This window comes from Podarcis pityusensis, assembly GCF_964106645.2.
Source record: "Podarcis pityusensis genome assembly, chromosome: 6".
Lineage (NCBI taxonomy): Eukaryota > Metazoa > Chordata > Lepidosauria > Squamata > Lacertidae > Podarcis > Podarcis pityusensis.
In genome coordinates, this window is record NC_138030.1 from 69,617,489 (window position 1) to 69,645,341 (window position 27,853).

General features: G+C 44.3%; 1 protein-coding gene and 1 long non-coding RNA gene across 12 annotated transcripts; one reads left to right on the plus strand and one right to left on the minus strand.

Annotated features, from left to right (window-relative positions):
* On the plus strand, positions 1-27,060 carry SAMD13 (sterile alpha motif domain containing 13). 11 transcript variants are annotated; one of them, XM_081008835.1, is made up of 5 exons: positions 1-157; positions 2,173-2,260; positions 9,026-9,110; positions 18,125-18,236; positions 26,857-27,060. In XM_081008835.1, the coding sequence occupies exons 2-5, from the start codon at positions 2,242-2,244 to the stop codon at positions 26,998-27,000; spliced, it is 360 nt and encodes a 119-aa protein (XP_080864961.1). In that variant the 5' UTR covers positions 1-157; positions 2,173-2,241; the 3' UTR covers positions 27,001-27,060. The 11 variants fall into 11 exon arrangements, with proteins under 11 accessions (XP_080864961.1, XP_080864962.1, XP_080864963.1 ...); XM_081008836.1 differs by lacking the exon at positions 2,173-2,260 and having other exon boundaries at positions 2-157; XM_081008837.1 differs by lacking the exons at positions 1-157; positions 2,173-2,260 and adding an exon at positions 978-1,092.
* On the minus strand, positions 19,165-21,907 carry LOC308478794. The gene is made up of 2 exons (XR_013987283.1): positions 20,771-21,907; positions 19,165-19,700 (listed from the first exon to the last, which is right to left on the minus strand). It is a non-coding gene; the product is annotated as an uncharacterized lncRNA (long non-coding RNA).
* Positions 27,061-27,853: the final 793 nt, after the last annotated feature.

Consider the following 27,853-nt stretch of genomic DNA (forward strand, 5'->3'; position numbering starts at 1 on the left):
TTGGCCACTTTAGGAAGAGCAGCTCTGATTTTGGGGCAGAAGGACAGCGGCCTACCTGGTTTGAGAGAGGCAGGTGGCTGATTGTAATTCCGGGCGACGAAATTCCTTATGTCTTGAGCTGCTTGAAGCTGAAGCTTCGTGTAATCCATGGAGCCAGGTAAGGAGCAGGCTTCTGCTGACCTTAGGAGGCAGGTGGACGAGGAGAAAACGCCTTCTCCAGATTGGGTTTGGTTTGTCACGACTTCTCCCGGGTTTCCCTGGGATTTGCCTTCTATGGAGACCTTAGGGGTAAAGGGCGAGTAATGCATAACCACAGCATTTTTCTTTCTTTCTTTCACTTTCCAAAAAAGCAATGGTTCCTTAACTTCATTGCTTTCAAGTGTTTAGATAGAGCTCTACTTTATTTCTCACTCCTCCTTCAATGAGCTTTGAGCGCCCCCCCCCCCATTGCAGCAAAAGCAACGCCTCTTTTTAAGACATTCACAATGTTTTGTCCTCCAATTAAGTAGGTCATTAAAATCATGTTTTCAGACGTCCTAATAAGCAGGCTAGCAATGTTAAGAGTAGGAAAAGTTGTTTCAGGATAAATACTTTTTAAGTTCCTTGCTCAAGCCCAAACTTGCTTTCATTCAGCGCCCCCACCCATTTCACTTTTTCCACCCACCCACCCTCATTCCAGCGTTTAGCGTATTTATAAATGCGTGGTTTGTATATGTTGGATCACAAGCAACGGGTTTGCAGACTTTTTCCCTTTTCTTTTTAACGTCCTCGCTCTCAGCACGTTTATTTGGAAGCCGCTTCCACTGATTTCAGTGGAGCTTACTCCCGAGGAAGCGCGCTCAGCAGCTCCAAAGGCTCCCTCTCCTTATATAGCTCAAGAACCTTCGCATCGGGTCTATAAATACGATTCATTCCCCCAAAGCGGCAGGTTTCTGGAGTTCTGAACTACGGTTCCCAGCATGCCTCCCTCCATGACAGCTTCTTTCTGATTCGCTGCCCCGTGTTCTAGTTGGAACTCTGCATGTGGCTGCCGCTGTGCTGGGAGGAAGGCAGCCTTTTGCTGGCTATGTATGCATGTATAAATGAAAAAAGGTAAGTGAGCTCTGCTGTGTGCTCCGTTTGCAATGGGGTGTTGTTGTTGTTGTTTGGCCCACTCCTTTTAATTATTGCCTCCCCCTCTACCCCCAGTTCTTTGTTCCTGACCCAGTTAATGGTGAGCGCTTCCCTAAAAGCAGCTGCTTTTCAAAAAGGCATGTTTGATATTGGAATGTGTGTTTAGGAAGATTTAGCCAATCGAAAACTGGAAAAGCAAGACTTGGGGATGCACTGAGTATGATCCCGAAGGGATAAAGAAAATATGTTCAGGGAGGATTACTACACACTCGAGAGCTGTGAAAACACAAGTACTGTAGTGATTTCTACCCCCTCCCGTTTTATGGAAACACCAGCTATTTCTGTTCCTCCTTGAGAAGCTTTGATGTAGCCGAGCAGAAAAGTGGAGGAGCCCTGATGTGCGATATATATATATATATATATATATATATATAATCTTTCATTAAATGTTTCCTTTCAGGCAACTGATCCCCTCCAAAATCATTGCAGAGAGAAAGAAAGAAATGTTAGCGTTTGGTTTATTCCAAATCCCTTTTGAATTCTAGTTGCATTGCTGCATTATTTTTAAAGTTTGTTTTGCATGGTGTGTGGGAAGCTTCTTTTTCTTCCTCTCATCATAACATGGTGTTGGCACTTTGAAGGATGTTAAAAGCTTTGTAGCTTCTTGGTTAAAAGCTGTTTAGGGATTTAGGACTACACATTAGGTGAATGACTTCTTAGCAGGCTTACTTCTCTATCTGTGTGGGTTTTTGTTTTTTTTAAGAATAAAATAAAAACATTGTTTTGCTTGATTTTACTTCCAATTCTCACAACATTTCTGAGGATAGACTAGAGACAGAAAGCTTTTTTGGCACTAAAAGTTATGACACACCTACAAAAGCACCATGCCCAAACTTTACTCCCTTCCCACTCAGCTGTGTTTTTCAAAAGTATAAATTAAACAGCCTATGTTCAGGTGCACAATATAAAACAAGGAAAGTGACACTAAATTCTCCCTGTGCCTACTACGTACATTCATATTGCTGCTTTTAAGCGGTTGTTGTTGTTGTTGCATTAAAGGTAGAACACCCAGGCAGTCAGGGAACTTACTGGAAGGAAATTCACGGAGGATAATTGAGCAGCTTCAGAATGGAAAGAATGAGGGGGTGTGAGTAAAAAAGATGAATTCTCTTTATATCTAAAACAAACACATTAGATGCACCTAATATGGAAAACTTCTGAGATCCTGTTTTAAAACTCTGAACTCTTCTGTGTGGCAGTTGAGAATGAGGATTGTGTTAAGCTTGCTTGAGGTTATGACCACTTTGGAACGTGGGTCATGGTATTTCAGTGTTCTTTCTATACTAAAAAAGTTTATTTTTTAAAAAAAATACTTTTTAGGAAGTGTTCTGTGAATTCCAGGAAAGTGTAGTTAGGTTAAGAGCTTTAAGCCAATAGTTGTGTTCACTGACCATTCTCTTCCTGTAGGTATCTTCTGTTGCTCTTAAGTAGATATGTGTTTCTTTAGATACCTGTTTAGAAGGTTTATAGCCCACTATTTGATTAAATGAACCTCAAGGTGGCTTACAACATATTGTAATAACATGCACACGAGCACACAGGCACACACACCCCAACCAACCAACCCTGGGACTCTAGAGCTGAAAACCTTTGACCAGGACACCAAGATTTCACTTCATGCCTCTCAGGAAGAATGCCATGGCAATGGGGAAACCATCCTATCCAGTGCTTTTTCCCTAGAAAAATAGGTGCCGGTACTCACCATGAAGTTGTTACTATAAGTGCCACACCTTTTAACAACAACAAAAGAGGTGCTGGTACTGCGTATCTTTGAATACCCCCTGGGGGGGGGGAAGCACTGATCCTATCCCCATCCACCAGCTGGAGAAGGAGCAGCTGCACACAGTTTGCTCCCCACTCAGTGATGTAGGGCGAAAAGTTTTCCACTGCTAATTTACAGTGGTGCCCCGCAAGACGAATGCCTCGCAAGACGAAAAACTCGCTAGACGAAAGAGTTTTCCGTTTTTTGAGTCGTTCCGCAAGACGAATTTCCCTATGGGCTTGCTTCGCAAGACGAAACGTCTTGCGAGTTCTTGCGAGTTTGTTTCCTTTTTCTTAAAGCCGCTGAGCCGTTAATAGCCGCTAAGCTGCTAAGCCGCTAATAGCCGTGCTTCGCAAGACGAAAAAACCGCAAGACGAAGAGACTCGTGGAACGGATTAATTTCGTCTTGCGAGGCACCACTGTATTATTTGTGTGGAAAATGTTATGTTTAAGAAGAATGAATGGGTGCCAATTGCAGATACAGTATCAGGAAAACTTGGCAGTTTCAAGATTTTTAAGATACCGTAAGTGTGCTAAATCAGATTGTTTTCTGGTGCATCACAGTTCCCCCTCTCCCCGTCACTCTAGCCAGCAAGACTCTGAACTTCAGGGAAGTGCAAACTGCACCCCATCCATTGACCAGGGGACTTAAGGCTGCTGGGCTGTCTGGTTTTTAGGTGTATGCATAGGATCATACCCAAAGATGAGAGCCAGAATGGTGTAGTGGTTAGAATCTCAGACCAGCACTTGGGAGAACAAAGGTTCAAATCCCTACTCAGTCACAAACTCTAGGTGACCTTAGGCATGTCACCATCTGTCAATCCTCACATAAGTCAGGGTTGTTGTGAAGGTGAGATGGAGGTGGTTTGTGTGGAGAACCACATGTGCCACCTTGGAACTCCTCAGAGGAAAGCTGTGATATCTTGCCAGTTCCCTTGAGGATATAAAACCTATTAGTATATAAAGCCCTTAAGAAGTCGGGACCAGTTTACCTACGTGATCATAGAACTGGAAGGGGACCATAAGAGTCATCTAGTCCAGCCCTCTACAGTGCAGGAATCTTTTGCTTCACCACATTGCTCCACGTGTGTCCACTTGACTGCGTCAATTGATGGAATTAGCGCTGCTTACCCATTCCACATTTGTGAGAACTTGATCATTTTAATTTGGTAGCACTTACACTTTGGAACTCCCTGCCTATTGAGATCGAGCAGGTGCGTTCACTGTACTCTTTTTGGCACCTCCTTAAACGCTCATATTTAGATAAGCCTGCCCAGATGCTGAGGAAGCCGAGGTAATTTTAATCTGTTTTAATATTTTCACTTTTGTAAAGTACTGTTGTAATTTTCATTTTCTTGTTTTATCATTTCGTAAACTGCCTTGAAGGTTGTTTTCCCCCTCATTCAAGTGGTGTATACATTTTATGAAATAAAAATAAATCTGTGCTTCAAGATGCTGGCAAAATGAATTTCTCAGACAGAAGTAGACTTGGGGTCTTCTCCCATTTCATCAGTATATGCATACCCATAGAATTCCGTGTTCCTTGTCTCCCATTTTCTAAATGCATAGTCCTTTCCATACCTCAGCCTTTTGAACCCTCTTTTCCATATTACTCTGTTAAAAAGAAACCCAAAAAACCCAGTGCTTACTTCTCTAAATTTAACATAGTACAGCCAGAATTGACCCTGGGATTGCTCTCAAGAACAATTCACAACTGTTGGTGCATGGGAGCAAGGGGGAATGTGGAGTGTGTTTATATGTGCCTGTGTGTGTGTCTCAGGAGTTGAGCAGTTTGGGCAAATGCAGAGTTACTTACCTGCTTATTTATAAAGCTGAAGTTGAGATATTTCTCAGGATGGCTCCTGCTAATCAAAACAAATAAGAAGCAGACACTGAAAAATACAATCATACCTCAGGTTATGAACGCTGCGGGTTGTGCATTTTCGGGCTGCGGACCGCGCCGAACTCAGAAGTCCCGGAATGGGTTACTTCCAGGTTTCTGCGCTCGCGCATGTGTAGAAGCACAAAATAAAATCATGCGTGTGCGCAGACGCGACTCTTCAGGCTGCAAACGCTGCAGGTTGCGAACGTGCCTCCTGCACGGATCACGTTCGCAACCCGAGGTACGACTGCATATTGATAACCAGCAGGAAAGCAGTTTGAAAAAGAAAAGACCCCCAGAAAACTCCAAGCAGCATCAAATTTACTAAGACAAAAAGGCTTGGGCAAATTAAAAACCATTTTTAACCCTGCACCTTAAACCGGTGTTAAATTTGGTGCCCAGTGGGGAGCTCTGGGCAGAACATTCCAGAGTTTGGGTGTTACCACGGCAAAGATCTGGTTACCTCTAATGGTGAGATTACCTGTAAGAAGGACCTCTGATGAATGATCCTAACAAACCAACAGTCCCCTGCAGGAGCAGACAGCACTTTCAAAGCTTTGGAATCGCCACCAAGAAACCTCTGCTTTTCAATTCACACACCCGCCATAACAGCTTAGCTTCAATAAAGTCACAAGTGGCATTTAAACAGGTGTCGGTCATGCTAAGCCATGTTTTGAACAAGCTAAAAATGTTACCTTTCCCTAGGCTACAGCTATATAAATCTGCAAAACTATACAGAAGGGCTGGCCATGATTCTTGCTAATTTGGGGCCCTATGTCCAGTAATGTGTTTGAGCCTACAGAGAGCTGGGTAGAATCTCATATAGAATCTCATGCATCCTGCAAATCCAAACATATCCTGACCAGCTGTGGTGAGTTGAGTGGGTGGCAAATAACATCTCATAAGTACCCAAAGCACTGTCTGACCTGGTTGTTTAGGCATGCTTATGTCACAGAGTGTGACCTTGGTCAGTCAGTAGTGACCTGCTTCCCCAGCCGGACACCTCACTACTTCTTAGCTCGGGCCTCATTCTTAACATGTAATTTTGGTGCAATAAATGAATAAGAGAAAAGAAACATTTGATGTTAAACCATATGAGGAATGTGTATACAGTCATGGCTAACGGCCCATAGGGATGCCTGGACATGACTGGATTTCAAATCTTGTGGCAGGGAGGCAAATCTGTACCGAGGGACAATTACCCCGTACCTCTATAAAAACTAACAATTCATAATTGCCTTTTTTATTATTTTGCATCTGGCCATGGCTGGCTGGCTGGGAGTACTAATGGAATTCTGCACTGCCTTCATGAGGGAAAAGTAATCATTTGGTTTTATTTCATGCCCACAACAGCAAACGTTTGGTTATATCCTTAAATGAGAGATCTATCCAAATAAGCTGGTTTGGGATTAGACGTCTCTCCTGAGTTGCATAAACATATGCAAATCTTAAATACCTGGGGCTTCGTGCCTACTTTGAAAATACTGTACAGATGTAGAGAACCATGAAAAATGGTACCTTGAGTTTTCTCACTTCTATGAAAACCTTTTATTCTGTTCACAACGGTGGTAGTAGTAGTAGTAGTAGTAGTAGTAATATGGTCACAGCAAATATTTTTAAATGTTGTTTTCAAGATAAATCCGTCGTCACCTCTCTCTCCAAAGAGACTTAAAGGCAATCAAGAAACAACAAATAATCCTTAAGAAAAACCCAACATACACTCACATTAATAAGTTAACAATATCCCTAACTAATATTTCTGCCTTTGTCATAAAATCAGCGACTCAAAACAAACTCGCAGGTTTGAATTTCTCTCTCTGCTTTTTCAGTCAGGTTAACGATGGATAGCATTACTTGACCTCCCCACTTGCCAGGAAAACGTTTCCTTTTGCCTGTTTTTTTGTTGTTGTTTTTTTACATCACAGGAGTGGAGTAGCTATTTCTTCTTTCCTCAGCTGCCTTCTCTTGCCTTTTTACTGACCTCCCACCTAGAAAGGCTAGAAAACCCAGCTGCAAAACTTGCAAATCAGCCTTTCTGTGCTACAGCTCTGAGCAAGCTAGAAGGTCCCCCTTATCCTGACTTTTCCAGGCTTGCTAAAATGGCGGGAAAAGTGTCTTGTTTCTGCAGAGCTGCCAAGAAGCAGTCCATGTATACGCTTCTCCCTCACTTTAGAACTAATTGCCCCGATACCATCATGAGGACAAATCATCATGAAAGCTCAATGGAAAAAGACGTTTGAAGGAGCCCTGAGTGAATAAAGGATAGCAATTTCTGGCAAGGCAGCCAGTGTTGAAGGAATTGATTCCCTGATGAAATTGCCCCAGCTTCACTTCCCCCTCAGATGAGCCCCTCACTACTGCTGCCTTGAAGCAAAGAAGTCAGCTGTGAATCTCCATTTTTGTGTCTGTTTCAACTTAGTGTCCTTCCCTACCAGCCGTCTCCTCCTCTGGCATGGCCACAAAGAGGAACTGGAAGTGATTGCTTATATTTTTCATTAACCACAGCTTACTGTTCTGTCTGAACCCAAGAAACTGTGGATAACCTTAAGTATTGTTAATGTAAACATACCAAATTCAAACCACATTTTTTAAAAAAAGTAAAAGGCAGTTATACCAGAGGCCATAAATGAAGTCAGTTCTAAAGTCCACCCCCTGCTTTTTAAAAATTTAGCAAGGATGGTGTTCAGTGACACGAAAGGTCTTCTAGCTTGCAGTCATTGCTACCAAGATCATTTTGGCAGGAATGGGCAGAGAGAACATCTTTAAAAAGTTGGCTATAGCCCTGAAGACAGTTGCTGCAGCTTGTGTGTGTATTTCTTTTCCACAAATGTTGACATGGATAGAAATAAACACATGGATAAATTAAAATTACCTCACTAACTGGATCCCAAGAGAAATAACTTAATTGATATTCTATTCATTACTGATTAAAAAAAATAATTGCCCTAGAACTCCGGGAGATCCCAAAGAGTGTTTATGGAAAAGGTATTGGTCCTGGTTCAGTTGTACATAATAACATCACTGTGGAGGTGAGATGAATATTCCCATGCAAACCCAGCCAATTTCGTGGGGCCATAAGTATTGCCATACTGATAGGGATGTATATTGTCATATGTGTTGCTGATGCCAACTGTGAGAAACCTACCGTATTTTTCCATGTATAAGACTAGGTTTTCCCCCTAAAAAATAATGTCAAAAATTAGGGGGGCGTCTTATACACAAATATATCTCTCCTCCCCCCCATTTTCTTAAATCTGAGTCCCCCAAAATAGGGGGCGTCTTATACATGGGGGTGTCTTAGAGACGGGAAAATGTGATACTTTTCTCACAAGAGTTACCCAGCTGGGTTGAAGCAGTTGAAATTGGACTCAGTACACTATATTGATGCTTCACTTGTTGCATAAAGAACTCTATGATGTTTGGGAGTCAGGTTATTTGTGCTTCACCTGTGGAATGAGAAAAATACAGAGGATACTGTTTTTACACTTTTTTAATGTGAGGGTGGCAAGTAACTTGACTGGTGTTGGGGAGAAGAAATAGTGTAGCTGAGTATCATTTTTACTTTAGCAATTTGGTAGATTGTATCACACATTTCATTCCTCTCTGCACAACAATGATATTGTTTGTATTTCCACATTATTTATTACTGCATTTATATCCCACCTTCCCCCCACCCCCAGGAGCTCAAGGTGGTGTACATGATTCTTCCCCTCATTTAATCCCTACAACTCTATGAGGTACATTAGGCTGAGAGGCATCAACTGACCCAAGATCACCCAATGAGCCAAATGGGAATTTGAACTCTGGTCTCCCAGGTCCTATTCCGATGCTCTAACCACTATATCATACTGGGTCTTTGTAGATGGGGAACTGTGTCTGAGGGGAAACGTCTTACCCAAAGGCTGCCAAGTGCCCTTCTGAGCAAGCGGACCTAAAGTCTTTGTGCACAGTCCACGGCCAGAGGAACACACTTCATGCCGATTGACAATATGGCAATCTCATTTGTTGAAGCTTCAAACAGAATTTACCAAGTTTTCTTTTAGAGATAATGTAATTTGAAGACTCATGGGTGGGTGATGCTTCCCCACCACTTTTATCTGATTTTTTTCAAGGGAAAAATCAAAGTTTGATCTCCTCTGTTGAGGTACTCTTTAGCTATAGCTTCCAAGTCAGTGTAGCTTTCTTCTTTCTCATCTTTATTAATCTAGCTCCTGACATAAAAGACACTCCCGGCCTCCCCATGCTGTCCATTGACATGGAGAACAAAGAAAATGGATCTCTCGACACAGAAAAGTAAGTGGTTCCCTTGGGACAGTCATTTTGAGAACAGTCAGTGCCATTTCTTTCGAGAAAAGAGGTGCCGGAATTCACCACAAACACCTCCCTCATTCTCTTAGAGTGGCAATGGTGCCCACCTGAGAAGTGCCAGAACCCACCTGAAAGGGGCTCTAGTTAGAGAAAACATCCATCAATATAGCATCCCTCTTTTGTTGGGATTGAGGTCAGTGTATTGGCCCCTCATCTAGTCTGTCAGTAATCTCCAGGCACTTGATTCAGTATTTCTACCCACCACCAGCTGAACTGGATGAAAATGAGAAGTATAGTTTGGTGTAATCTGTTCAACTGACGGCATCTCATGCCAAATTACCTGGATGACCTCATTAAGTGGCTTCATGTAGATGTTTAGATACCATGGGGTAGGAAATATGACCCCTGCAGAAATGCATAGCCCCACAGCTGTGGGACTGCAGGAATCAACTCTCCTGGCAGGAGCAGAGCCACCTCAATCAGCTGTCTGAAAGGACACCATGTTTGTGGTTATTGAAAGACACAGAGGAGAATTAATAGGGTCACACACACACACACAGTTTCTTAGTTCATGAACCTGGTCCAAAATTGCGCCTAGCAACCCAGTTGGCATTAAAATGCCAGTATTTGCCCTCTGTGGTTTGTGTGTTGTGTCGTTTATCCATATCTTACTAGCAAAGCACATGCCATAGTGATTGTTCTTTCCTTTGATGTCTTAAATGCTTCAATGCAATAGTGTTGTTGTTATTTTAAGGCATTCTGCAGTGCAGATCGACAGTAATTCATAGTGTTAACTGTGGAAGACACGGAATATATCAAGAGAATGGTGGGAACTCATTTATTCCTCTTCTCTTCGCCATCCTTCTTGGTTTGAGAAGCCATTGGAGGATGAAATTTTGAATAAGGAATTGGCTCCTTTGAGTGCATTTGGAACTGCCTGCCGGTAGGTGGCACTGTAGCAACAGTCTCAGGGTGGAAGTCCCATCTGCAGCTTCATGAGCAGATTCCTGAAAGGGACATCAGATTGCATCTTGTAATCCTTGTTGGTAGTTTATCCAGATGCCACTTCTGTTGGTAAATGAGAAGTTTCTTTTGCATCGTGGACCTAGAAACAATAGGTTCATACTAGACAGAGACAAAATATTTTTGTCCTATAGTAAACAGTTGAGAGTTCGTCAGCAAGGATACAGTAGATGGTATTCCTTTGCTGACTCCCACAACCTGCTGATATTAAGACCACTGAGCTGTAGTTCAGTGGTGGAGTCCATACCTTGAAATAATCCAATCGGTTGCACTTGCTGCTAAAGGGTTTATATATAATATTTCGTAAGTGTTCTAATGTTCTTTGAAAGTGGCAGCTGAAGCTTTTCACAATCTCTGGCATAGCCAGGAGGAGGAGTTTGCAAGCTGCTTACTGGATAGCCATGCTGCACACACACTCCCAACAGAATTACGCTGGCTACTAATTAGCTGTCAAACCAGGTTTTTTGGATCTGACCTATAAAACCCTGAAAAGCTTAGGAGCAGGTTACTTGAAAGAGCACCTCTCCTTTACTGCTCTGCTCACCCTTTGTAATTAGCTGAGGAGGCTGCCCTAGTGGTGCTGCATTTTGGGGCCTTCTCTGTGGTGGCACCGTCTCAGTCGAAACATCTCTACCTTGAGCTCAGATAGGTGCCAACATTATTAGTATTTCAGCACCTGTTGAAGACATACTTACATACCGAGACTTTAGCCAGTGCTCAGTTCCAGAATTCAACGTCAATGTTTTGCTTTGTCTTGATCATTGCTGCCTTATGTCCTCTATTGTTGTAGAGGCTGTTGATATTTTAACGGTTTTTTCTTTTGTATTTTGCACTGCTTTTTGCTGCCATATGAAAGGTGGTATAAAAATGCTTAGTTCAATTAAACACTGTTTGAGGTTGCATCCAAACTTAATCTTAACTATGGTTTGTGAAAGAAGCTGGCTCCCTAAACCGCAACTTGCGAAGTTGCTTTGTATCAAACCAACTATAGTTACGATTAACAGTTTGTGAGGTCCAGGTGCCTGGATAGGCTGTGGTTAATCAAAAACAGAAGACAAACTTCCAAACTCTTTACAGTCACATCGGAGAAACAAGGGGGGTGCATACACACATTGGGGGAGCTGGTCTTATTCCTATCTGAACACACCTTGAAGTGAAGGCCCAAGACAGGTGTTGATCATCATGTGAGCTGCGCACAGGTGGTCTGAAGCGAGCTACCACCATTCCTGTGGAGCCTCCTTTTATTGAGACAAACATGCAAGCTAGGCAAATACATTTTGGGCTGTGACCTTTACACATCTTCCGTCCCGCGATTGTGGGGTGATACAAAACTATTTTGGCACCTGTTCCACAGCGTCATTTCCCCCTTGCACAGTGTATGACGTAGGAGACAAAAGGTCTCGGGGGAAAACTTACAGACAGGACACCGCTGACTTCTGAGACCGCAAAAGGTCAGACATAGGTGGAACGATGTACCAGACAGCTGTGGCTTGTCTGGGGGGGGGGAGGGTTTCCCTGCACCCCAAGGTCACACGTGCAGGCAGACTGTGGCTGCCTGCTGGCGGGGAAGTGTGCTCCCTCCGGACCCCACTCCCCGCTCTGCGATATCCCTACACACCTCGTATTTGCACATCAACATGATTTCTATTTGCTGGACTAATTTTTTTAGATATTAGCTTATAATACGATAGCATAGGTGGAAATTACATGTTGCATAATTTAAGCATCCATCAACCTTGGGGAAGGGGAACCTGTGGCCCTCCATATGTTCTTGGACTACAACTCCCATAATCCTTGACCACTGGCCATGCTCCGTGGGGCTGAAGGGAATTGTAGTTCAACAGCTCAGCTGGTTAAAGCATAGTGCTGAAATAATGCCAAGGTTGCAGTTTCGATCCCCGTATGGGACAACTGCATTGCAGGGGGTTGGACAAGACGATCCTCACGGTCCCTTCCAACTCCACAATCCTATGATTTTACGATTGGGACCCACCCCTTAAGGTTGATAAATGCATAACATAATGTATGGGCATAACCCTTGTTGGCTGTCATCCTGATGCTTGGGTTGCCAGTTTAGATGCACATGTTTTTCTGTCTTAGCTCTCTAGGCATTATGTTGATGAAGCTATGTTGTAATACCTAAGTACATATCTACATAGATGAAAAGGGTGGGTGGAAGCCACTTACTTCATGTAGTTACCACAAGATGGTGAAAGAGCATGTTCTCATTCCACCACGTTGTTTCGTAGGCTCCAGTCTTGGCAAGCATCTTCCATTAATTTTTAACTCCTGCTTGGAGATAACCAATGCAATCTGCTAATATGCAGTAAGTATCCATGTATTACAATTCTAAACACCCTCTTATAAATCCCTTTCAATTAGTAGCCTTGTATCAGGTTCACAGCAGAGGAAATCAAAACCAGACCAGCTTAGATTAAATCCTTTGCCCTTCGGCTCTTATGATTAGGAGTTGGATGCTAATGGAGTCATTTCTTTATTTTTATTTTTAAAAAAAGAAACTATGGGGAAGCATAATTAGCTAGTGCAGAAACTGAGTTTTAGATGTCTACATGTGATGTATGTCTTCCTCTATTAAGTATTTGTCACTTTGTGGCATGGATTACAAGTAGGATTTTAAAATGTTCTCAGTCCATGGTGGGGCGGATTGGGCTGTTGTTGTTTGAACGCTGCATTCACATGGCTGCTTTTTCCATTTCCCTTTCCCCTCAACTGTTAAGCTGCTCTGCATTATATTTGAGCTTTCACACGGCATAGAAGCCACTTCTGGAACTAGAGTTCCAAGTTCAGTGCTCATCTATGTGTTATTTGCTTCCGTGGGGTGTGTGTGTGTGTGTGTGTGTGTGTGTTTGTGTGTGTGTGTGTAGGGAATCCATGTGGAATCAACTGCTAAACTTGTGCTATTTTCCACTATAGTTCTAGAAGTGGCTTTTTATATCCTGTGAAAGCTGAAATATAATGTGAAAATTGAATAAACTGTCATGTGAATGCAGCCTAAGCAAGACTATTTACTACTGCAATGTGATGGCAATAGATGAGATGGAAGGAGAAGAAACTAGCAGGGTCCCCCGCCCGCCATGATTGCAGTTCTAACCAGCATAACAGCAGCATTGCATAAAGTTAATGTACTTGAACCGCCCCTTGCCAGGGTTTTGCTGAGGTTGCTGCTGCTGCTTCTGAAGCAACGAATCCCACCAGTGATTGCAAACCTATTCAACAGAACAGGCATAAAGCCCTGAGGAGAAGTCAGCAGTTCAGGGTTCCCTTCTCAATCCCGTGGCTGGTGCTCAGAGTGCCTTTTGCAAAGGTTGGGCTGTGGCTTTCAACTGTGCTAGAACAGAGGTTTTCAACCTTTTTGAGTCCACGGCTCCCATGACCAAGTACATTCTTTCTGCGGCACCCCTGTGGGGCTCAGGAGCCCAGTTATGTCACCCCTTGCTTGCAGAGCTGGCAGCTTCTCACCCTTTTTTGAACACCCTCCTTTGTGGAGTGTTCCCTCAGCCTCTTCTCCTCTCCCCTCTCCTCTCCTTGGGAGTCCTGCGGGCAACCGCTGCTGCCACCCCTGGTCTCTGACCTGCCCCAAAGAGAGGTGCCTCCTCACACTGCTCCACAGGGGCCTGGAAAGAGGATGCCCCCAGTATGAATGGCCAAGCGGAGACTGGCCAAAGGTGAATGTGAGGCCAGCACCTTACTCATCTTGGGTGGCAGCAGCGGGCGCTGCAGGGCCTGCATGGATAGGCTCCCTTTCCGCACTGGGCACTCGGCTCCCAAGCAGACATTGCACAACAAGCACAAGAAAGGCCAGCGTGGTGTCTGCCGGCCTGGCCTCCTACTTGTCTGTCCATTCCCAACAGCAAGGGCTGGTAGACTGGCCTGCTGGGTTCCCTTGCCCTCTTGCTTGCTTATTCCTGGCAGCCAGCACCCCTGGCCAGCCCCAGAGGCACCATTCACTTGCAGAGCTTTTAGCAGGGCTGCTGCAAGAAACAGCTGTGCAAGCCTTTGTGAGGCAGAGACGTGAGAGGGCATCAGAGGGAAGGGAGGGAAGGAAAGAGGGACAGAGGCCAGTGTTGGCCTGCGGCATCCCTGACCATCATTCAAGGCACCCCAGGGTGCCACAACACATTGGTTGAAAACCACTGAGCTGGGACAAAGTCCCTCTCTTTGGCATAATGGTTGTGGGCTGCTGCTGCTGCTGTTTTCCCAGGCAGTTTTGACTGGCTGGTTTCATCTCTCTCTCTCTCTCTCGACTGATTCTCGGCTTTGTGAGCACTCTCACAGCCACCGCAAGTATAGCATATACTGGGGGTGTGAACAACGTGTGTGTGTGTGTGTGTGTGTGTGTGTGTCTCCCCAAGTGTCCAATTTGCTGCATGTGTGAAAAGTTTCCAGTTTCCCTCAAGCTTCGCCTTCTTTGGTTTGTTTTATTTTATTTAAATGCCTCTGCAAACCATTTAATGGTTTAGAAATCCCCCTAAGTGCTGCACAACATAAAAACAATAAATAATTCCATTAAAACAAAAAAATGCAATATAAAACTAGTAAAACAGTAATATAAAAGCAGGATATTTTATGGAAAAGCATTTATAAACTGCCCTGCATCCACATAAGCATGAATGTGTGGGCCAGTTTAGCACGTCAGGAAATTGATATTTAGCTCGCCCATTCCATCTGCAGGGACCAGACTGATAATCTACAATATTTAATGTGCAACCATGGAGCGTGGAATGGTGCAGCCACCAACCCCATGATTATGCTAGACTGGCATCTACAGTATTTAGGATTGCAGCCGCTCCATGGGATTGACACATTCCTGCTTTCATGGGTGTGCTTTTGAGCTCTTCCCCCCAGGTCCCTGCAGCAGGAAAAGAAGATACTGTACAGCTTGCCAGTTTATGGTTCCGGTTCTGTTTGTTTCCTGTTGCATGCCGTTCTCAGTGCAAAATGACAAGGCTGAGGATGGGTAACTCAGCAGACCAGCCTTATTGCATTCCTGTAGTAGCTGGCTCATGTACATAAAGGACTGCATTTCAGATATAAGCATATACACAGTAGCGGAGTCAACAGGTTTGTGTAGTAATCTTTGTTACGCTTTTCCAAATTGCACTGAACATGCTACACTTGCATAGCCAGAACCTCCAGAACTCTGTCATGCCCTTCTGCTCATCTAGGTCAAGGCAGCGGCGTAGTGTGGGTTGTCAGCACCCGGGGCAAGGCAAGTAATTTGCGCCCCCTAACCCGGGGCAAGGCAAGTAATTTGCGCCCCCTAACCCCTAACCTGCCGCCGCTGCCAGCTTCTTCTTGATGCTGCCTGGTCTGGTCTGGTGTGGTTCTCTCCCGCGCTCAGCGCTGCGCTGGGCGGCCGCTGCACTGTCCCTCCCCCAGATAGTCCCTCGCCCTCTCTCCGCACCGCACACCTGGCACCCACCCCCTCCACAGTGGGCGGCGACCCAGCGGCTCAGATCGGATTCGCACAGCCAGCACTGCAGTGAGAGAGAGTGAGTGAGCCAGGTAGGGGCAGAGAGCTGCAAGTGCGAGCGCGCGCCCCCCCAGATGTTGCGCCCGGTGCGGACGGCCCCCCCTGCACCCCCCACGCTACGCCACTGGCTCAAGGGACCAGGCTGGCAATATTGCCTTTCCTTAACAGTGCCTGCGACTGAGGTCATGTGCGCCAAGTGTTTTTAATACTGAAAAGTGCTATAGAAATGCTAATGTACTATTACTTCATGGAGAGCCAGTGAGGCGTAGTGATTAGAGCATGGGTAGGCAAACTAAGGCGCGGGGGCCAGATCCGGCCCAATCGCCTTCCAAATCCAGCCCGCGGACGGTCCAGGAATCAGCATGTTTTTACATGAGTAGAATGTGTCCTTTTATTTAAAATGCATCTCTGGGTTATTTGTGGGGCCTGCCTGGTGTTTTTACATAAGTAAAATGTGTGCTTTTATTTAAAATTCATCTCTGGGTTATTTGTGGGGCATAGGACTTCATTCATATTTTTTTTTCAAAATATAGTCAGGCCCCCCCACAAGGTCTGAGCGACAGTGAACCGGCCCCCTGCTGAAAAAGTTTGCTGACCCCTGGATTAGAGTCTTGCCTTAAAAAAAATCAAATGGGTTTCCACTCCTTATGACTGTGACAATACTTGAAAGGGTGTGGTGAATCTCGGAGACTAAAGGAATGATGGATTAAAATTTCCAAGAAGCAGGAGCTCATTGATCCACACATCTCCTTAGTGAAGCAGATTAAATTATGCAGAATAATAAACATTGTACAACAAAGCATGCAAATTAACTCACACACAAATATTTGGTTGGGTATATAATTCAGCTTTTTGAGGTGCACAGTTTGGGTTAGCTTGGCATAAAACATCCATCTTAAAAAAAGAAACAAAAAATACCACTGTAAGCGACACTGTTTCTGCGATTGCAAGAGCCATGCACAGAAAATGGCTATTTTCATCATGAAGTTACGCAGGAAATGCCTTAGTTAAGCCCCTGGAGCCGCTTACTTGGGAAGAACGCTAAGAAGCCCCATATTTTGCCCAGCTGATATTCTCCCTAGAACCTCAGGATGGCTCCTGGATAATGTAAACAAGCCCTAGGTTGATGCATGTTCAGGGACACCTGCCTCAAGATAAGATCCCACGTACACAAGCTTGTTTATTGTTTATTTAAACAATTATATAATTCATTATACAGCTTTAGGTGCCAGGAAAAAATGTTCATTTTTAACTAGGCCTTTGGTTGATTTGATTGACATCCTATGCCCATTTAAAAGGTAGGTTTTTGGGGGAGCGGGTTATTGGGTTGCTGTTTTTATTTTGGTTATGTATTTTGTAGTTTTATATTTTGATTTTATTCTGTGAACCACCCTGAGATCTCCAGGTATAGGGCGGTATATAAATTCAATAAATAAGAAATAATAATAATAATTTATATACCACTTCACTACAATGAGTCTAAGTGGTTTAACAAAGATACTGTGTGTGTGTGTGTGTGTGTGTGTGTGTGTGTGTGTGTGTGTCATTTAAAACTATAACATCAGGCATCAATTGAAATAGCTGCTGGATTTTTTATTTTTTTTAAAGTCTTCATTAGGTGCTGGAAGTTCAACGGGATGAAAGCGCCTGTCTGACCTGAACTGGAATAGAGTTCCACAAATTCCAAAACCTTTAAATGTTATTGTAAGCCGTTCTTGAAAGAAGACCAAGACACTGTGCTTGCATTCTGCAAAGTAGCTGCAGGGGCATCTGCGTAGCGAGAACGAATCTTCACAGGAAATTTGACCACATGTCTCACATACGACTTCTGTACATAGTTTACATGTGCTGGGTGTGGCAGCTCTGTAGTGGGAAACCTGCGGCCCATGTGGTCCTGGGCCTAATTTCATGCAGCCCAAATTTCATGTGGCTTGCAAAGATGGGTTGGCATAGCAGGCATGGCCAAACTTGGCCCTCCAGCTGTTTTAGGACTACAACCCCCATCATTCCTAGCTAACAGGACCAGTGGTCAGGGATGATGGGAGTTGTAGTCCCAAAACATCTGGAGGGCCTAGTTTGCCTGTGCCTGGTCAACAGTGTGTTTGCTTTTGTTTGTGGAGGGACAGCAGTTGATTTTTTTGTATGGATCTCCTTCGCAAAGAGAAATGCTCTCTATCCCACTTGTAACGTAAGCCCAGCTGACTTTGGGTCTTTGGTGGAAAATCCCCTGACTTTGGGCCTTGGAAGCACAAGAAAGAAATCAGTTTGTTGGTTTAACCCAAGAAGAGCACAGGCTTAAATTCAGACCGGGTCTCTTGACTCAGCAAGGCATTTGTGAGGGTTAGAACGCAGGTGAGCTTGCCTTTCCTTCCTTAAGGTGAGTTTCCCTTCTCTCTTAGGGAGCATTAAGTTACTCAGCACCTGGTACATGTGTGCGATGCACAAATATTAACATTTGCTTGCATTTTTTAAAATTTCGTAGCTTGGTAGAGAATGGAAGACCACCTGATCCTGCTGACTGGGCGGTTACAGATGTGGTGAATTATTTCAGAACAGTGGGCTTTGAAGAACAGGCTCATGCTTTTCAAGAGCAGGTAAATCTGTTTGGACAATCCATCTTGTAACTGTTTGCCTATGCGCCTGGGGACACTCCTAAGAAGCAGTGTAGGCAATTGTCACAGAAGGATTAATTAGTTGAATTCTTTGCTTCTGTTCTAGAAGACCAACATGGCATAGTTGGAGGGGAGGGGCGTGTTTGTATGATTACACCTGTAAGGCTATGCACACTGTTTCTAAGAGTAAGCCCCAGTAAACGTAGCTGGACTTAACTTCTGAGCAGGCATGTCTAGGATTGCTTATTGGCAAAACTGCCTGGCTCTACCACATTTGTGAACTTGGGCATAACACTTAAGGCTGCAATTCCACCCAATTTAACAGTCTCAAACTTGCTGGCAGATCAAAACACAGCTCCCAATCTGATTACTCATTTTGCAATGCAGTTTAGGTGCGCAAAAGTATTGGGTGCAGAAAAATATGTGTTTTACCGTCTGGATGCTCATAAAATGCATGGGAAAGCATGGGGAAATGTGTATTTTGAGGGAAATGCATACAATATAAATGCAAATATTTTGGGCGTTCTTTTTTTAGAACAAAAAATCACACCAAACAGGATGGAACGGAGTGCCAACAAAAATGAAATGGGTGCATTTACAGTATAATCCAAACCCAAGATCCACCCGGATATTACTAAGCAAGTTAGTAATAGATGGGTCGTGAGCTGTCCCAGCTGAGCTGGTCTAGTTCCCTCCTTCTGGTTCAGCCAGGGATATGCTAGCATAAGTCCTTCATCCTGGCTGAGGTGAAGCTATGCTGGCTCAGCCAGGGCTCAGGTAGCAAATCTTTCACTGGTGTAACTCCCCAAGGATGACCGTGTTTCAGTTCGTGTACTGTTCTGTCAAGCAAGCACAAATTACATAGGCTTACCTTTAAACGTGAGCTGAATCACATTATTATTATTACTGTTTATTATTTTTATTTATTTTGTGCAGTCCTTGCATTTGCCAAATCCAACCCATGTGTGACTTCTGGTTTGTGGAAGAAACCCAGCAAGCTTCATTTGCTGCACTACCGCTCTGTTAGCAGTTCAACCTCCGCACATCCTTTTCATCTTCACTCTCAGTTGTAGTATGGATTTGGAGTTGTGCATGTGTTTGTTTCTGTGTGGAAGAAAACGATGGGCGGCTGGATTTCTCCAGCACCCAGGTGTGGGTAGGTGAGAGTGCTGAGCCTTTTATCCGAAATGGAGATTTAGAAAGGAATGAAGATCTTCTCGTAGGCAGGAGACTAGCCTTTCCCAGCCAAACGGACCCCCAGCCAAACTGGCGGGGCTGATGTGAATTGTGGTTGTTCGAAAACAAGTGGAGGATACCTGGTTAGGGGAAGCTGCGTCAAAACAACCACTCTCCTCCCTCCTGTTCGCTGGCCCAAAAGGAGATTGCTTCAAGCTGTAGCTGGGGACATCAGAAAGCCTGGCTGCCCCTATCCCCTATCCTCAGTTTCTAAAAAAAGAGAGGGGATAGGGTGTTGATTTGAAATCACATCCTCCGACCCCTGATGCTGGATGGATGAGGATGTTGTTACCTGAAATGTGTTCTGCCCGCGCTCAGCAGTGCACTTGGAATCTCCTGGGGCTTAAGTCCTGGTACCCAAAAATTGTTTGGGGCCGACCTAAACCCTGCCGCCAGCATGATGGCTGGGGTCGATCCACAGACCTGCTTTCAGACTGACTCTGTGATGCAGCTCACATTAAGTAATAACTTGGGGCGGGCGCTGCCAATAGGTTTTGCGTAACCATAGTACTACAGTTGTAAGTTGGTTAATTGTCGTGTTTGGATTAGCTGCCATGGCCGGGTGATGAAAACCCTGCTTACCCAGCAGGGTTTATTTACTCATCCGGACCTCTTATGTAAGGCATCCTCCAAGTTCTCCTGCCAAGGAAGCTTGGCTGGGAAGGCACAGCAGGACCATCAATTAGACTGGCATCAACTGCTAGCCTTGAAATCGCAGAGACCCTGGAGAGAGCTAGTGCTTGATTGGTGGTGTGTGCAGTTCCTTGAGAGAGCACTGCCCTGGCATGGGAGGATGTTCTGGCAGCAGCAATGATGAAGGTGACCTGAGGATGCCACAGTGATGAGGCCAGAGAGAGCGTTGGGGCCCATCCCTGTTTAGATCCGTGTCCTCGGCTCTGAAGCCCATTAGCTTCTTCTGGGCCAAATGTGCACAGCTACCTAGAGGGAGAGGGGGCAAGCAATGGGAAAGGCAGTGCTTTCCCTCCTTGGTGCTTGCATGTTCCGAGAGGACAGTGGAAACGGGCAATTGGAGCACAGCAAGGAGCAGGAGCCCAAGAGGCTCAGGGGTCAAGAGGGGGAGGGCCCTAGCAGAATTTTGAGCTTTGGCAAGGTGCCCAGAAATTCCTCCCTCTGGTGCAGAGGTGGGGAAAATACGGCATCTTCAGGAATTGCTGGTAGGAAGGCAGCTTTTAGCAATCCAGAACTCCCAGTTGAGGTTGCCAGCCTGTAACAGCAGCCTTACAAAGACAAAACATAACCCACACCATTCAGCCACACACCCTTTGCTGACTCTCTCAGGGCATACTCGTACTCCTGCCTTTTCCTTCAGGGGCTCTTCATTCATTACTGCAACGGTGTAGGAGTTGCTTTTCTACAACTTCATCTTACTTTGCTGCAGTAGTATTTTTACAAGACTGGCACAAACATGGCTGGGTTGATTGTGTTGGCTCATTCCGCCCAGTTGCTTCCCTCCCTTTCCGGCTGGGCACTAATTAGATGGGAAGGTCTGTTCTTTTATTACATTTATTTGCTGACCTTTTGTTTACCAATCACTTTGCCTTATTGCCATCACTGCAACCTAGCAACCCTGCTGAGTCAGTCAATGAACTTTCTGGATCCTCGTGACCTCGCTGGCAAGGAGGTCAAGCATAGGGAAATCAGCTACAAGACTATACACGAGGTTGAGGCAGGAGAGCAATTTCCCATGATCCTTCGCTTTAGCCAAACTTACCCTTTCTTCACTCCTGAAAATGAAATGGAGGTGAAAACCTCGTAACCAGGGGTTTGAACCTGGGTCTCCCTACTCTTAGTCCTAGAAAACTTAGTCCTACAAAACTTTGCAGCTGTTTAAATAGCCAGTCACTTTAATGGTTACTTGCATTTTCAGTTGTCTTCACCCCACCGCCCTGATATTTTTATGATACGGCTGTACAAAAATATTCTTAATAAGTAAACAAAACTGAAACAACACAGCACAGTTTAATAGTGAATTAATTTCAAAACGGCAAAATATCAACAAGGGTTTTTTTTTGAAAGGCTAGAGGGGATATTTACAACACCAAGAGCAAAAGCAATGAGCCCGGCTATCAAGGAACACTTGGTGATAAATAATGATTTTTAACATCTGTCTGAAGGAGTAAACAGAAATCGGCTACTCCCACAATGCTTGTGGGGTATGAAGTCTTCTCCCTATATATGGCTGGTTTGCGAGCAGTGTGTAGTCACCACAGCCGTAGAAAAACCGTGGGTGGAAGATTGTACCTTCCACTAGTAGTTGGTGAACAGATTCAGTGGGAGTGGAATCCATGTTGCTAAAGGGAGGTCCTGTAGGGAGGAGAATAAAGAGGAACGCAATTCAGGTGCTTGTTTATTGTGGATGAGTATAAGCACTTCTAACCCTGAGTTGTTCGCTAAAGCTCAAGATGCTGTTGGGATTCTGAATATGCAGGCAAGAAAAGTTCCCTGTTAATAGTCAAAGTGAAAATCAGCAAACCAGAAGATGTCAAAACTTTACTAAACAGCAGCAGAAGCCAGCCAGATACAAATGCAGGAGCCATTCATACTTGAAACATTCCTTTCAGATACCATCTGCTCTGCATGCTTCTAAAAACACCCCAACAACCTCAAAGGAAATTATACAATTTTAATTTTCATTATCTGAAGATAGTTCTTTCATTAAAATTATCCCAACAAGTTGCTAACATGCTGTGTTTACAGCTTTGCTATTATGTCTATTATGCCTATGAAAAACATATATCTTGGCAATGCAGCTGGCTACGTGGGTATATGAATAAATGCAGATCTTTTCATATCTTGTACTTTAGCAGAAAGTATAATCCCCTGGCCACTTTCCAAAATCAAAGTGCCTTACATCTGTGCTCATCCTTATATTGCCGTTATTCTCTGATGTCATCAAATTCTGAAGGGCAGGCATCCCACCCTCATAGCCAATGAAATTGCAATATGCAAATAAAAATGGCTGAAACCTAGCAGTTGGCTGATGTCATAGCGATGTCACAATTTCTCCCTGACAGTGGACTGTTTGAACCATTTTGAAATCAGTCGTTGGATGTTGAAGCAGCTTTCCCCCTGCCCCCAACCTGTTTGGCAGTGCCTCGGATATCGTTGTTAAAACCCTAAGCAACGCTGGTGCACACAAAGATATGTAGCGCTTCGTGTTATTTCAGGCCTGCCTTCTTTTGGAATGTGTACTAATAACCTTTCAACTCTGAGACTGACAAGGTGCCAGGACATAATCAGGATATTGTTCAGATATTTGCCAGGAACAGACGAAGCGGATATTTATGCTTAAGACGGTTGGAAAAAGATGGTGAATTATTACGAGGTTCTGGGAGTGCAAAAAACCGCGTCTGCGGATAACATTAAGAAAGCCTACCGGCAGTTGGCCTTAAAGGTGCACCCAGATAAAAACCCAGGGAACAGGGAAGCAGCAGAAAAGAAATTCATAGAGCTCTCTAAAGCGTACGAGGTCTTGTCTGATACTAAAAAGAGGGATGCCTATGACCGATCCCGCAAAGGAGACGGACATGAGAGAGGGTGGCATGAAAGAGGCAGAGGTACATGCAGACATGGTGGGTCTGGAGACAAGGAGAGAGACAAAGGGCATCTCGACGCCAAACCAAGTTTCCACAGATCCCCCCTGGATGTGCGCAAGGGGGTGGACACCTTTTCCCTAAATATCTTTGACGACCTGCTTGACGACATTTCCGGCGACCAGCGAGGCCACCATGGAAGAAGAAGAACCAGAAGCGACAGCAGCTTTTCTGTCTCTATCAGTGGGGTGTCCCCCATTGCAGGAACCGGCTTCACTTCCTTTGGCTCCGAGATCACCGGTGGCTGTTCCTGCACTGCTCTCCACAGTGGCAGGAAAGGAAGGTTCAAGTCCATCATTACCACCAGCAAGGTTGTGGACGGCAAAAAGGTTGTAACCAAGAGAATTGTGGTGGACGGCAAGGAACGCGTTGAAATTGAGGAGCAGCCCATCTGTTACTGAAGGGCTCCCAGCTGTAAATTGGTAAGGGGCAGCTGCTACGCTTGGGTACTGAGCCTATTAGGAACTTGTGCTGTGTTTCGCATTGTGTGATGGGCTGGTGGAAATGCTTTGTGGTGCTTGGTGGTTCGGGCAAACCTTTGGGCAGGCAACAGCTTATTAGAAAAGCTTCCCCCAGTCTCATTATGAGCTTTATTTAGGCATGCGTGAGGAGACTTCAGCCCACAAGTCACACTTGGCCTGCAAAGCTCTTTTTCTCTAGCCATGTCTACTGGCCCCGCTCATGACATCATATGAACCCCAACGGTTGCAGAAGTGCCAAAAAATAAAATAAAATAAAATTCAGGATTGGGGGATCCCTACTATGCAATGAGAACTGAGCATTCTCAGTGGCGATAGAATGCTGACTGACTGTTGGCCAGGGAACTGAAAACTCGGGAGGGAGGAGGAAGTGGAATGGAATTGGCTGGAATCCTGAATGGTACTACCCGGGCTGCAACATTTTGTTGTAGATCCCACTTGTATATACAGTGGTACCTTGTGTTAAGAACTCAATTCGTTCTGGCGGTCTGTTCTTAACCTGAAACTGTTCTTAACCTGAAACACCACTTTAGCTAATGGGGCCTCCTGCTGCTGCTGTGCCGCCGCTGCACGATTTCTGTTCTCATCCTGAAGCAAAGTTCTTAAGCCGAGGTAATATTTCTGGGTTAGCAGAGTCTGTAACCTAAGCATATGTAACCCGAGGTACCACTGTGTTTAAATGCGGTCTGGACACTCAGCCTCACAACAATGCATGTCTACAGCCCCTTTTTGTTGAATTCAATCTGAGGCCTGAGAATCTCACCCAATGAAAGCTCAGGTTTCCAAGTGGAGAGGTGAAGGTGTCTATAAAGTGCAATGGTGCCCACCTGAGAGGTGCTGGAACTGTGCTCTGGCAGAGAGAAAAAAACAAAGCACTGAGGATTAGTAACGATGTCTCCTGGTGAATACACCACCTGGTTCCCTAAGTCTGCATCCTTTCGTTTTTGTGAGATCAAACACAGGCACCTGCATGTGATCAGGCTTATGATGTTGACTCAGCATCATAAAATGGCACATCACTCTGTTGTGTCGCTTCTGCCCAAACCAAAAGGGTATGTATGAGGATTAGCTTATGCTAAAAGCTGAAAATTGTGTGCTGCTTGTGGACTAGCCAACAGGGTCAGAAGAGAGAGAAACATTGCAGGTGTCTGTCCACTAAGTGCTGGGAAGATGAAGTGCTTGCTTCCCAGCTCAAAAGTGGTACCTCATGTTTTTGGTTCAGTCAGCATTTTTCCCTGAATAAGTATTTGGGCAGCAGCTTCTGTGGCAGTAAGTTGTTATTATTCAGACCTTATTCAGCCTGCATTCTCCGCAGAAACAAATTGTGAATACCTATTCTTCCTAGAATGTTTTTGCATCTCCAGTCAACAAGCATTGATTGAATGGACCCAGAGATCTTTCATTCTCATTGAGTGGCAGCATTTGTGACCTCTATAGCTAAAAGCCATACATATTTATAATTGAAAAGGGTTCTGCGTATAGAATTTTTGTGGGTTATTGTAATTACAAATGTGGACATGCTTGTGGCTTTACTAATACTGGTTACATCTTCATGTATTTTGTTTGTAATGGCCTGAGAGCTTGAACAATAAATTTTATTCAATCGCAAGAATCTGACCACAGCAGAACAGGCAGGGAGGGATCCTAATTGGCATGTTAGACTCATAAAATACTGAATTCATAGATGCAAGTTTAGCTTGTCAACATCATTTTTGCCATGTGTGATTTATGCAAAGCGTAGTCTGTTAAAGTTAATTGAAAATAAAGTCAGGTATGTGTCATTAGTTACATTTTGAATGCTAAACTCTTATCAAGATTAAGTTTTATTTTAATATTAGCTGATGAATATTAACTTTCAGTCTAAGGTGTTGGGGATTGGGAACAAGTAACAGCACGGCCTTTTAATTAGCAGACCAATATAAGATGTAAATCACAAGTGTAAGGAATCTCAGATTGGTACAAATTGGCCAGTCAGTATACTGCCACTCCACACAGAATCTCATGGTGTGCCTTCCTCAAGCAAGCTATACACACAGCTTTTTGGTGTGACAGCTTTTTGGTGTGACAGTACTCACTGGTATCTAGTACCCTCACTGGTTTTTGACTGCCCACGGCAGCCATTTTGTGCTTGCACAGAGACCACACTTTTACCAAGATATGAGTATTGCAACCTCATTAAAAAAAAAAAAAGCACTTATATATGATTCTTTCTCATAACACTGCCCCTATACTTATATACTATACAGGCTGTCCAGGGGTAAGTGTTGTAAGTAAAGACACCATAGCAGTTTGAGGTTTGAGGCAGGTAAGAAAACTATACCCAATCCAATAACTGCCCTTAACAGTCACGTGTTTGGCTGCTCTCTGACAGCTGCTGTACCATAAGAGTAAATTTGGGTCAATCAAGGTTTCCTGCATGTGGCATCACCCGCTCCCAGTTCACTAGAGCTGCTTGTACACCAACTGGAGGTGCACAAGAGACAAGATTTTTTTATTAAAAAAGCTACCAGAAAGAAGCGTTCAGGAAATGGGCATATAAGAATGGAGGTGGTGAGGACTTTGGGGGAGTTGTGTGGAATGTGAGGGAGAATGGTGGTTGGAGACCAGTGGAAGGTTTTTTGTTTTCTTGGAGTTCCCATCCACTAAGGCAGACTATACCAAAAGAAAGAAGCTGGCAGGTGAAAGACCAGAAGCTACTGTTATACATGGGTTGCCCACTCACAGGAAGCTCTTCCTTTATGTGATTTCTCTCTTACTTTACACATTCTGGTCCTCTCTGAGAACCACCAGACCCATGATGGTTCCTCAGTGTGACGTAAGCCCAGGAATGACCTGGAAGTATTTGGACAGGAAGTGGAACTGTTTCTCAGGGACCACACTCATTCTCACATAATTCCTCTGGCTGGCATGGAACCTTAGTCTTGGTTTAGACCTAGCCCAGGCTTCCTCAAACTCGGCCCTCCAGATGTTTTTGGACTACAACTCCCATGATCCCTAGCTAGCAGGACCAGTGGTCATGGATGATGGGAATTGTAGTCTCAAAACATCTGGAGAGCTGAGTTTGAGGAAGCCTGACCTAGCCTGTTCAGAGGAAGGGGAAGTAGCATTTTCTGGATCTGAAGACCATGCTGGCCCCTTTGGCCACAGTACAGACCTGGGCTTGGTGATGACTCTGCAAGCTGTTCCAGTTTCCGGGTGCATTACTTTCTTGAGGTTTTGACACCCTTTTGCTTTCATAAATTGTCTGACATATTTATTGATTTCCACCCTTAGGAAATTGATGGGAAATCTTTACTGTTGATGACGAGGAATGATGTGCTGACTGGACTTTCATTAAAACTGGGACCTGCACTGAAGATCTATGAATATCACGTAAAGCCTCTACAGACACAGCATCTCAAGAACACTTCCCTATAGTGGACTGTCAGATGGGGACCATGTTGTGTCTCTGGTATTCAGAATAAATAAGCAACTTTGGTTTCTTGTTGATGGAACTTTGTAAAAAAAAAAAAAAAAGACTGTATGTGTACATAAAGAGTTTAAACCAAAATGGCACTGATATAAATATATATAAATATATATTTATAGATATATCCTATTGGATAGCTTTAGCAATATGCTGTATGGTGATTATTGAACTGATGGGAGGGATGAGTTTCTCACTGTTCCATCAAGTATACGACCAGCTCAATAGTTTTTCTTCAGTGAGATAAAAGGTAAGTAAAAACGGAAAAGGTACTTCTTAATGTGAAAGCTCGACAAAAAAAACACTGATTCTTAGAATTACTGTTTGAAAGGTAAGGATGCTATTCACCATAATTTTCTCTTGCATGTGACTCATTGGGCATAGCTTAGAGGGATGGAGCAAGCCTAGGTGAACCTCAAGCTTGTACGCTTCCTTCTTCCTAGTGCACCCACAAGAAGAAGCTGGGAAGCTTCCACTTTTGCTTTAACCACAGCCTGTTCTGTTTTCCCAGCTGACAAACTTTGGTTAATGTTGGCTATGGTTTGTGCCAGCTTGATCCAACCATAGTTAAGATTAACCACAGTTTCTCAGTTAGGAGTATGCAATAGGCTGCTGTGAAAAAAATGGAAGAAGAAGCTTTCCAACTCCTTGTGGCTGCACCAGAACAGGAGAGGGTTGGAGAAAGTTTGGTGCTTGGGCTCATATTAAGCTCTAGTTGCTGTGGCATCAAAACGTAGCCACTGAACCTCAGTAGTGCTGTTGCACAATTCCCTCTTGCTTCAGTGGTGCTTGCACAAAATTATT